This window comes from Melozone crissalis, unplaced genomic scaffold, assembly GCF_028551555.1.
Source record: "Melozone crissalis strain CALT ecotype California unplaced genomic scaffold, PUWL_Pcris_2 ptg000004l_1, whole genome shotgun sequence".
In the NCBI taxonomy this organism is placed as follows: domain Eukaryota; kingdom Metazoa; phylum Chordata; class Aves; order Passeriformes; family Passerellidae; genus Melozone; species Melozone crissalis.
In genome coordinates this window covers 24116520-24128721 of record NW_026535782.1, presented here as the reverse complement: position 1 = coordinate 24128721, position 12202 = coordinate 24116520, and the positions used below count along the sequence as shown (strand labels likewise).

At 35.5% G+C, this 12202-nt stretch overlaps 1 protein-coding gene across 3 annotated transcripts in view; it reads left to right on the top strand.

The window, feature by feature from the left end:
* TAFA2 (TAFA chemokine like family member 2) overlaps window positions 1–11780 on the top strand; it is a 188143-nt gene extending 176363 nt beyond the window's left edge. For all 3 annotated transcript variants that reach the window (XR_008483238.1, XR_008483239.1, XM_054280683.1), the window contains one exon: window positions 3252–11780. Coding sequence is in view for 1 of the 3 variants with exons in the window: in XM_054280683.1 (XP_054136658.1) it covers window positions 3252–3263 (12 nt within the window). In the remaining 2 variants the exon portion in view is untranslated. The remainder of the gene's footprint in view (window positions 1–3251) is intronic.
* Window positions 11781–12202: the final 422 nt, after the last annotated feature.

Below are 12202 nucleotides of genomic sequence, written 5' to 3'. Positions count from 1 at the left end.
AATCTATTCTAACAAAATAAACACTATTATCTGCTGTATTCATCCACTGTGTGGATTTCAAAAATGAGGATATTTTTCAGCCATTGTCGTTGTCCAGAAATATCTCTTGAGGCTGGTAGCTTTTCTAATGTGATGTCATGAGATCTTTCAATCTCTGATCCATTCTGCATTATCCTGGCAAACAGATTTTACCCAAAGACTCAGTTTGTTCAGAACATTTAGTAAGCAGAATAATGTGGAAATCTTCAGGTGAATGTAATTATATGTTGTGTTAAAATAAAGCGAGTCCACATACAATTACAGCCAATTCACAGCAGCCACTCACTAATTTAAATTAAAAAGTCTGCAACTGCAGAGTAATTGTGCTTTAATTGCATATTTAGGACAAGAAAATGAAGAGAATCTAATGTGGTGTATTTATGATATAACCACAATGTGAGAAAATTTATTATTATAAAGGGAGTAATTGCATTCCAAGAAGGAACAAATTAATTCAAATCAACACATAGGATGCTAAGCTTTCATGTACTTTTAAAATCTGTATTGTTAGTTTTCCATACATATTAATTATTAACTGAAAACTTGATTTGCACACTTCAGGGTGTTACTGTTCTCTACGGATTTTGAAGATCAGACATGTATTGTTATTGGTCCCTCTTTTCCTATGAAGGTCTTTGGCACAATACCTTAATACCTTACTTCCCAGACACTGGAATCAAACAGCATTTACTATATCCAAAATTAAGCATTTCTGGGATTACCGCCTCTAGGTATTAGCTAAAATTTCATTGCTTCTTTATGAAACTGCCTTTAATATCCAAGAGGTTTATTCACTCCCTGATGTGTATGGTGTATGGATATATAACTTCCATTAATGTTGATGTGCAATCTATGCTTGAACACAAGAAGTATTGAAATCATACATAGAGGCGAATGTGGACCACTAATATATACATATATGTATGTGTGTGTGTGTGTGTGTGTGTGTGTGTGTATGTAGGTGAGTGACCTGATATAGAGCAGAAATCTGAATGGCTATCTGCTCTTTTTTTTTTTCTTATTTTTATCACCTATCTAATTTATGTGACAGTGTATGTTACTTCCATGGGGATATTTTCACCACAGGGTTGTAGTACTAGGTGGGAGGGGTAGATAGGCATGCAGATTATGATTTTACTGACTTTTCTGTGATTGAAAGCACATTTGCACTTCAAAACAGCCATGTAACTGAGCAGTCATGTGTGTGCAAAAATACCATTTTTGTTATCTGAAGTTTATCACCTTAGCCCATGCATAGATCTGTGTGTAACAGAAATAATATATCACACGATAGTTGAGATTGGAATGCAACTCTGAAAGTGCCACCCCCCGGCTCAAGTAGAAACATCTAAAGCCTGTAAGGGCAAGACAGCTTTTAAATATCTTCAGTAATGGAGCCCACAGTCTCCCTGGGCAAAATGTGCTAGTACTCTGCCACCCTCACAGTAAAAAACTTTTTTCTGAGAGGAAACTGTCTGTGTTGGCTTGTTCTCAGTTTCTTGTCCTGCTGCTGGGCACCACTTTCTGGCTCACTTTTCTTGCCCCCCTTTCTTCACATATTTGTACACATTGATGTGTTTCCCTCGAGCCTTCTCTTTTTCAAGTTGAACAGTTCCAGCACTCTCAATCTTTCCTCATATGAGATACTCCTCTGTCTTATTTGCCTTAGTGGCTCTTTACTGGATAGACAGATAGGTAGAGATAGATATAGATATAGAGAAATGCATCACAAATGAAGCCAGTAAAATTCCACCTGTGGAAAATATCAGAAGATGTGTATTTTACATTGTGCAGCTCAGTGGCACCTGGTTCTATGAGCAGAATTCCAGCTTGCTACAATAAAGCAAAAAAATAAATACAATAAGATGGTACATCAGCCTTTTGAGCTTTGGTGCAGGGCACAGAAATATGTTGCCTGGCTGTTAAATTAATTCTTTATTATTTTTTCAGGCAATCTTCCACTTTAGAAGGGACCACATGAGGCTGTTTCCAACAGCAAGACCAAAGCCAAATAAAAGCAGTGTAATAAATAAGCCTGTGTATCATAAAAATCACGAAGCACAATTTTATTATTGCCTCAAGTGCAGTTCCTAGAAACAACTCTGCGGAAAAGGCAAACTGAAGTAATGAACTCCTTGAACAGTCTGTTTAATATTCTGTTTGTTGTACAGTTATGCTCTGCAGAGCTGACAAGAGCTGTATGCAAACAGTTTTGCTGAGGGCAAAAGAATGTTTCATCATTAAAGAGCATGACCCTTCTCTCTGTGATCAAAATGAAAAGCATATGTCCCTTGATGTCATAAAGTGTTGTGACCATTCCAATGAGTTGTTCCTCAAGCCTTGGAATGTTTCCCCCCTGACACAGGGGGGAAACATAATATCAAATATCTTTGATATTAAAAGATTACGTGATGATTAATTGTATCTACTGACACAGCAGAAATATTCCTCAAAATTATGTTTCTTTGATATGACAAATTTTTTCTTTTAAAGTTTAAAATCCAAATCAGTTAGAGGGAAAGCCCAATTATTGTGAAATGCTTTGTCCCCCACTCTTTCTTTGTGGTCCTTCTGTTTCCTTCTTGTTTCATGTTAGGCTGGGTGAAACCACTCTAAATTAAACCCTCTGTAATTTTTTACTTTGTGAATAACAGGATCTCTATCTCTACTTAGTTTCTGCATGATTTCTTCCTGTTTCTCCACTAGGTGATTATTGCTTGCTAAGATACATTAAGCCTTTAAAAGGACATTGCCTTTTCCAACTTAAATGATTTTATGATGTTATGATTGCTTTGTAAAAATGCATGCAAAGAATGGAAGAATACAGCTCCAGTATCAGTCACGGTATACTCAATAGCTAACATTTAAAAAGCATAGTTACATACATAATTTTTAACAACAACAACAAAAGAATAACAGAAAACATTAAATGCCAACATGTGGATTGGCAATTCATGATTTTATTATATTTTAAAGCATGGTCACAGTTCAAGTTTTCCTTGTCAAATCCTATTCTCACTAAACACTTAAAAACACCATTTAAGTTGGGGAGCAATGCCATTTAATATCATGGGGGTTTATGCCCTTATTAAAAAACAATAGAAAGATGTTTGCTGGACAGAGATCTTACACTGCCGTCTCATTTTCCAGTACTTCAGAAACAGATTCACTATGCCCAATTTCTGATTTTCTCATTTTCTTTTTCTTTACAGGTAACCCGATAGCTAAAGACAAATCAAGCCAGTCTCAAGGCTGATAACTTTAAATACAACACATAGGAATTTCATTCATCCAGGCAATCCTTGAAGTGAAATTTTATACTGCTGGGGTGTATCCTTCAGAATCAATTGTTTCAATGAGAACCTGGCTTGCAATCAGCAAGAGCCTTGAGATCAAAACTACTGGAAAGTTATTTTGAACTTCTGTGTCAAAAATATTTCAACTGATTGAACTGTGTACACTTGTAGAATTACACTTGCTGAGGAATTTGCAGCTGTAATCATGAGCTAATATTCTAAAGGTGCAGAAAAGCAGCAAACTTTTGGGTTCTCCGTTGCAGAACAGTGGCTTTTCATCTTGAAGTCAAACTCTGAAACGTATTGGATCCTTCACTCTGAAATGATCCTTGGTCCACTGTTCAGATTGCTGGTGGGACTGCACACGGCTTAAATTAAATTTCTGTTGCAGAAATTGTCCTCAAGCATGGCGCAGTTTTAGACATTTTTATTTGTGTTCTAATCTTGCAGCTCTCAAAGGTACATATTTCAACATCTTGAAGTTGCTTTGTTATAGGAATGGAATTATATATCCATTGTTAATAATTATTGTTGACAAGTAATAGTTATCTGAATGCATCAGTCATATTAGAATGTATAGTCAGGTTGACATGTTTCCCTAAGGCTAACCAACTACCGCAGCTTAACAGTTAAAGAAAGTAGTGGTCAAAACTCAATTGCCACTTCCATCATAAGGCATTTAATATATTTAATATATGCATTTCGATTTAGTTTGAAGGAAATGGGTGTTCCCAATATGTACTTTACTTTCCTAACCTTTAATTCATTTAAATTGATGGTAAGAAGTCAATTACACTATTTCATCCCTTTTTTACAAAGATAGGCAGGGATGTAAATGAGTTTTGCAGTTACGATATTGGATGGGAATCTTTCAGAATTTTTGTCTTTTTATTAAAAAATAAAATCTCTTGCTTGAACCTAAATACTGATGGATGCTTATGTAGATGTCTGCTCAGTCTGTTTGCCATAAAGGAAAAAAGTCCTAGTGCTCTCCCAGTTTTACACTTCATGGATATTTTGCTTGCATACAGTCATCCGATTCAGATCTGTTTTGTTAGAAATTATTGAACTTTGAAATGTGTTGTTACATGAAAAAAAAATCCTCAATATTTGAAGGCCTTAAGCATCTTTGAGCTTTTTTCTAAGTTATTACAGAATGTATAATTTTATACTCCATTTAATGTATATTGGACCATCTGTAATGTTGATACAAAAGAAGTTTGGCAATTCCTTTTAGTGACAGTGCATAAACACACTGACTAGAGGGAGTTCTGACTGTATGCTTTGGTGAATTGAAATGAAAGCCACACACACCTAATGGTAGTCAAAAATACATAGAAGTAAGCTTGTTTAAGTCTGTGGTTATCAAACACAGCAAAACCCCCCAAAAATAGAAAAAAAAACAAATAAAAAGAAAAAAAAAGAAAAAAAAGAAATTGAAAGAAATGGTTTAATCATTACAAGCCATTGACATGGCTAGTTTAGTTATATATTAAGTTCTGTGATGGATGAACATCCTGGTGAGCTCTGCCTGTCGCTGTAGCCCCTGCTGTTCCAAAACCATTTCATTACCTCTGCTGTATTATTGCACAGGAGAGCTTAAATAAAATAAATGACTGTTGGGAATAAAACTGAGAAGTATATTCTATCATTTTGCTTGGAAATAATAAGAAATATGTTGACAGAAAAAGATCTTATTTTCTGATTAAAATTTAATTAGAATAAACCGGTTGTAGCAGAAACTAAGTCTCTTGGTATTTTAGGATGGATTAGTATTATATGGATTTGTGCTAAGAGGTTCAGGATGGAAGGAACATCTTAAAGATGTTGTCTGGGACAGTGCAAAGTGTAAATGTGCTGTTTTGTAAAATCTAAATATGACCTCTGTTTGGTCGAAAATCTACATCATGCTTCTCAATACTTGTTTTCTTTGTTTCCTTGTTCTTAAACAGCGCTGAAAATACTGTATTATATACAAGTGTAACACATGCATACCAATAAATGAAAATAAATGGATTTTCAAATATACTGAATAGATTCTCTGCAGTAGATTAATGTTGTGACTATTCATAGCAAGTGAATAAAATTGTAATATAAAATAGAGTTCCCTGTATGGATGTGTGCATTGGAGGTCTGTTTACTCATGGAACAAAATAATTTTTTGGTGAATAAGCATCTCAAAGGTTTTATTAACTTTGTATTTCCTACCACTTTGAAATGTCTTTTTTTGAAAGGAACTGATACCTATGGGAAATTCTTATGGGTGTACTGTTGTTTTCAGTTCAGATTGAATAAATTTTTTCTCTTCACAAAATATGAATCCTGAAAAATTATCATTTAGATGTTTTAAGTAGCAACAAGACATGGTAGACAATCCTGAAAAAGTAATATTTCAGGTTAATATGTAGAACTGTTTAAAAGAAAAGGAAAAAGAAAGCCAGTTGCTCAGATCTGCTTGTGCACCTTGAAGCAAGCTGGGAGCCCCAGTTCAGGTGTCCATAGTGCAGGTTTAACGCTCCTTCAAAAATGGAGTGACAGGCTCAGCTATGTGCATTCATGTAAGAATATTAATTGATTCAATTAATAATTTATTCATTTATATATTATTTTCTAGATTGTTTCATCTGATTGCAAAAATGATCAGGCATTATGATCAGATCCATGTTACTCTTTGAATTAAGTAATCATCAAGAATGCTGAACTGCAGAATATGAAGTTCTGCAGTTCCAAGTGGCAGTGCATTGAGAGAGGAAGAAAAATCACTGCTTTGTGATACCTCTCACAGTTAGATGTATTGGATCAGTTCAGCAAAGCACAAAAGGAAGTCCTGATATGAATCTTAATGAAAAAAATCATATCGGATCAAATCTAAAATAAAGCTTGAAAAGCATTCAAGTCTAGATCTTGGTTGTATGTGGCTTATTGGTTATAAAAAATGTTAACCTTTTGAAACAGCACTGCTGCAGGTAACACTGTTACTACCTATAAATACACCTATTGTGCTATATATTTTCAATTCCTGTATTTATCCTGTATCTTCTAGATCTTGACTTCTTCAGCTCTGCCTAAAAATGTTTCTGGTCTAGCATTTCAGTACTTCACCAAACAAATGCAGTTCTGTTTTGTTAAGAGTCTATATGCTTTAGGAGTGCATCAGATGAATTTATTTTGAAAATAAATTATCTGATATAAAGTATTTAAATTTGTTAGTTTTCATAAAAATATATGCAGGGATTTTTTTTGCTCATTATAATTGTACAGCTGGCTTTTATAATTTCTAGGTAATGCATGAAAGTCTGTAACAACACAACAGAAATATGTGATTGGCATCCTTTTCTGTTGATTTACTGCCTCCTCCTTCATGCCTCAAATTTTACACATCTGTTGTTAACCAATCTATTGGCAAAGAAAAGGAGCACAGTTTTGATTTGCAAGAGAACTGTTGCTGTAATTTCTAGGTTGTTTTGCCAAAAGTTGTATAACTCTGAATCAAACCTGTCACACCTGAATAATCTGATGCCATTAAATGATTTCTCATGAATTCAGTGGTCGAAAATTGAAAAATAAGAATTTCCTAATCACTTTGTCTTTATAACAAAGTTTGTATCCTGAAAAACATTTTTGTTTATTCTTTCACAGAATGAGTGAATGTTTCCAGATTACATCTTTGGCCTTGTTTCTGTAAGAGCTTATTTAACTTTTGGACACTACTTTACAGACAGTCATTGCAAATATTTTAGCAAAAGTATGGCTGGGTTTTTTGTACATTCTGTATTCATCTGTACTACAGAAGAGGTAGTACATGAAAAGATTGAATTTCCCACAGCTTTGCTAACAGTTGAGATTACAAGTGTTGTCTATGTCTTGTTATCCCAAACTAATTTAAGACCATCTGGCAGGAGGGCCACTGATGGTGACACTGGAAACTCTTGTGTAAGGGAGTGACAGTTCTTTATCAGACTGCTGTGAATAGGATGCTGGGAGAGTCAAACAACTGAAGTATGGTTTCATCACCAGAGATGTAGGGTCTGGGATAGTGGATCCAGCCTGTGAGCACAGGGGTACAGTCAGCATCCTGAACCTGTGGCTGTGGGGGTGACAGTAGGACCTTAGACCTGTTCTCTGGGTTGTAGGAAAGGTTTGACTCCTAACTCCGGGATTTTCTCCACAGTCAGATGACAGAAATGACAGGGCCCCTGGGTAATTTCAGTGTGGTTTGTATAAGGCCGTCAGATGCAGATGATTGTTTAGCATTTTGTTTAGAAAATTCTGATCAAGCAAATTCATTAAAGTTCACGTATTCATTAAATTCCACATCTCTCTCTCCATTCAGGTCAATGGTTAAAGGAACTACTGTCTATTTTCACTCTTTCCTTGCAAGTATACAGGTTGCAACTGGAAGTGAAATCCAGTTATTCCTCAATAATAGATTCTCTTGATTAAATGTCCCTAATCACATCAATATTAGCTATGACTGAAAGACTTGAAATATATCTGGATTTCAGTTCTGAAAACCAGTTTATTGCCCAACTAAATGAAATAGTTTGTGTAATAGAAATATTATTGCATATATGTAAACCCTAACAGTAAAACTTCTATATCAGCTCTTCAAATTATATTTATGTTCATAACTGTGAAATGTAAAGTTTGGTTTACATCCTTTATAACATCAGGGAAATTCTTTTTTTCTGCTAAAACACTGGGGTAACCTAAGGACACTGCAGTTTGGGATTTATGCCTTTCACTGCTTCAACTGTGCAGCTGCGAAAACAACACGTAGAAATACTTTTGTTACTCACATTTGCCGAGACATTTTTCTTGAGTGTGAGGAATATGTAAAGTTGCAAGTTTACTCCATATAAGCACCGTGGTTGAATCTCTTTAACCCTTTTCTTCTCACTGCAATAACAAACATCACAGAAACGGTGCTTGAAAACTGTACTGCAGCCTTATGTCTTAGTATTTAAATCAGAACTTGCAAAATGCACACTGCTTTAGTTACTATTTCTCCATATACAGTAGTTTTTTTAATAGTCTCTTTCCTCCTTATGATTAATTATTGATGCATTGTCATATTTGGGCACAGAATACAATCCCTACTATTACTGATTTAGGGTTTGTGCATCTTTGTGTTAATTTTATTTTTCGTTGGTCATTTTTTCATGTCCTGCAATCCAGTCAGTTCTTTCAAAACTCCGGTAAGGATTAGAAAAGTTTTTTTAATAAATAGTGGCCTGGAACTGAAGACTGGAGAGAAGAGAGAGAGATGATGTGTTTCTATAATTTTATCTTAGCTTCCAGTTTGAACTACTCTTTCTAAAGAGAAGCATTTTTTTCTAACTAAAAATGGACTGTGTTTCAATATGCTCCCTGATCATAAAGCTGATGAAATGGTCCTCTCTGTATGTCAGATTACCTCAGCAGAATTTACAAATGGAAGATGATGATTTTGCTAATGTCCATGGGCAGGTAGACATAATTTGGTCCCAGATGCTCTGCAGAATATTCATGGCAAAAGTGACTCAAAAACAATGCCTCCATATGCCATAATTGCTGGAATTATTTCTCAGGCATATTCCCTTGTCATCCCTCATATGTAGAACTCATTAGATTCCTAGTGGGAGAACATATGGAGAAGAGAGTTGATGGAAAACATTATAAAACAGATTGTGTATTTAAATTTATATTATAAAAGACCTCTGTGCACAGGCAAACTTAGCAGAGAAAGTTCAAACTCTTTCTTTCCACTTCATAAGGAAATTGACATTTATGGAGCTGTTAGTACATTCAAATCCACTTCTAGATGGTGGATTAAAACCTGGCTTTACAGCTAACAGTGGTAATTTTGCTGCTAATTTGAAGCCAACTCTGTATTTCCTACATTTTCCCAAATATTTACTTAAACTACAATTAAGATCTTTTTACTAATTGGAATGACCAGAAGTTCCACCCATACAAATCTGTTGGCAGGATCAGGCCGTTGGCTATGGGTTGGGATTTCAGTGTCAACATAATATCTTTGATTAATAACATGTTTCTAGTTCACAAAAGAGTTTTAATATTTCTTTCATCCATCTCAGCTGACTAATGGATGGGGATTGTATCCAGTGCAGAGATGTTTTAATGACTACTATTAGATAATTATTTATCCTCTACAGCAGTTAAATGCACCAAAAAATAAGTTAATCATACATTTATTCAAAGTATTATACACAGATGTTTGTGATGCCTTTTTTTGTTACACTTAGGACTCTTTCTTGTTTTAAGATAATTTATTTTCTGTTATTTTTTACTCAAGACTGACCATGAAACAGGTTTCAATAGGGAGCACTTGGGGTGCCATAAAGTGTCCCTCCCTGTAGTCGAGGTGGGCACTAGCAGGAGCTACCTGTCAGCCAGGTGGGGGTGGACAGACTGATGTCTGTGACCTTGCTGCAGTGGCTGGTAAAATATGGCCTATCACCAAGAGAAAGTGTAGAAAGTGCTTCCAGAGAAACACATCTGCCCAGCTCCTAAAGGAACAGTTCTGACAGGGTGTCTCTCAGTACATGGAGCTGAATCAAATATTATACCCAAATCAACAGAGAAGGACACAGGGAAACTGTAGGGCATCTCTGGCTCTATAGTGCGGCTCTGTAGACCTTAAAAATGTTTGATATGTCCACAGGATGTCCATTTAGGTCACTGCCTCTTTAAAAGAAGACAGAGCATAGCTCTTTAAATAGTATCTGCAGTACAGTTGTGTGTATATTTGCTGGCCAATATGCCTTCCTGAAGCCAAGATTTGTCATGTTATGAGAGACAGAAGTTCAGATCCACACCTCCTCCTTTGCTGCTGGAAATGGACTGTGTTATTATACTGTTCTTCTAAACCAGTCACACAGTACACTGTTGGCAAGTGCTCTGAACCCTTCAGAGCAAAATAGTTACTCCGACAAGCCTCAGCTGGAAGCAAAATGTGCATTACCACAAATGCTTTGTCTTAATACTGACAACCTTGATTGTTCTCTATGTGTAGATTATTTCCTGACAGCTGCAGGAAAAATGTTTGTTATTAGGTGAAAATGTAAAATTTTTATTTTGCACCAGTCTGAACATCACACTTAAAAGATATATTTTGCAGTTTCTTATATATTTATCATATTATGATAAATTAATTTGTGCTATATATATATTAGTCTCTCTGTCAGCTGCTGGTGGCACCTTTTAAAATAGTGTCATCTATTACTGACTTTTTTAACCACTGCAGAAAAATGGTCATTGGGTGGTAAAGTCTTTCATCAGCATTTTGTGGTTTTTCCATTCTCTCAGTATGTGCATGAGAAACTGGATGATGAAGTAGTGAAAGAGCCTTGAAGACGTACTGATTTAATTAATTTCAGGCAAATAGACCTTGATTAGTGAAGAAAGTTATAGCTCCTCTGTGTAAGATTGTGTGCCATCATTCAGAATATCCAGGCCTGTGCTTTGATTCAAATTTGATTATAAGAAATTGGGGCAGTAGTAATATCGATATAAAAGATTAATAGCAACTTGAAAGATGAATCCTTAAGCATTGATGTATGTGATCAAGTATCCAGCACATTTTAAATCCTGGGCATTACCTAATGCTCCTAATGGCTAAGGAAAATAGCAAGTACGTTCCACATTTTTATGTCCTTGGAAGGAAATACAGACATACCAGAAGACTGGCAGCAGAAGTGCTCACTGTACTTCAGTTAATGATGTGCTTATTGCTCAAGTCCATATAGCTTGGATCTTACCTCACCTTTTGTTAAAGCATGTAACATAAGGACCTTAAACCAATCGATTTCTGCAATTAGCAGTTCTGAAAGGAAGCACAAAAGCAAGTTCAAGGCTGTTTTTGCCAGGGTTAACTCCACTGTCTTTAGTGAAGTTTTTCTCCAGCTAAATCTAATCTTAACTTTCTACATAAATTGTTCCAAAAACTAAGCTGCAGTTAATTTGAAGATCTACATTAAAGGGCATGTGAAACTCCAAGGGCTTGGGTAAGAATAAAGTAAAGATGACAGAAAATTTAGGTTTCTTTTACTGTTTCACCAGATATCACATTGTTATATAATGGTGGGAATTATGGTTCTGGTCCCACCTCCAACAGAGAAATATGTGAAATTCAGTCCTGGTCTTATTCCTGCCATTAAATACATACCAAATGCTGTTTATGAATGTCATTTGGCACAAAATTTTTTTCTCAAAACCCCAGTGTGAGGTCTCTGTTCCATGCCTGTGCACCTTGCATCCTGAAAGTAGAGCTTTCTGGGAACTTTGCTGATGACTAAATCTTCTTATGGACTTCCGCTGAGGTTTGCATTTCTTACTGACTATCTATGTGAGCTGTTCTAAAAATTGTGTCATTGGTTCATACTCCTGCATGTCCTCACTTTTTTGTTAACCAATATAGTAATAAATGCTTTATAAATAGTCTTTGAATTTGATGTATCTGATAATTTGCAGCAATTACAAAATGGTATTTCTTGCTTTATTTCAAAATTGTAAATGGTTCAAATATCACGAACAGTAATAAACTCAGTCAACTCATTCACAATAAAGAAATGTGATGCCTTAAGCTACTTTTAACCAGTCAGAATATTGTCAAGGTGACCTTTCACGCTGTTTCAATTGCATAGCCTCGCCATTATTTAACTATTAGAATGATGGAAAGCTTGCACTTTGCTATTTGTGTGGCAGCATTTCTAGACATGAAGACCTGAAGGAATGGAACCATTGAGAGGCTATAATTAATGTGCCACATTAAGGAGTTAAGGATAAGCAGCCAAAGAAAAACTAAACCTGGTGGAGCAAAGAAGCTGCACCAGGAGCTAGTCTTGAAAGTCAAGAAGTCTAGT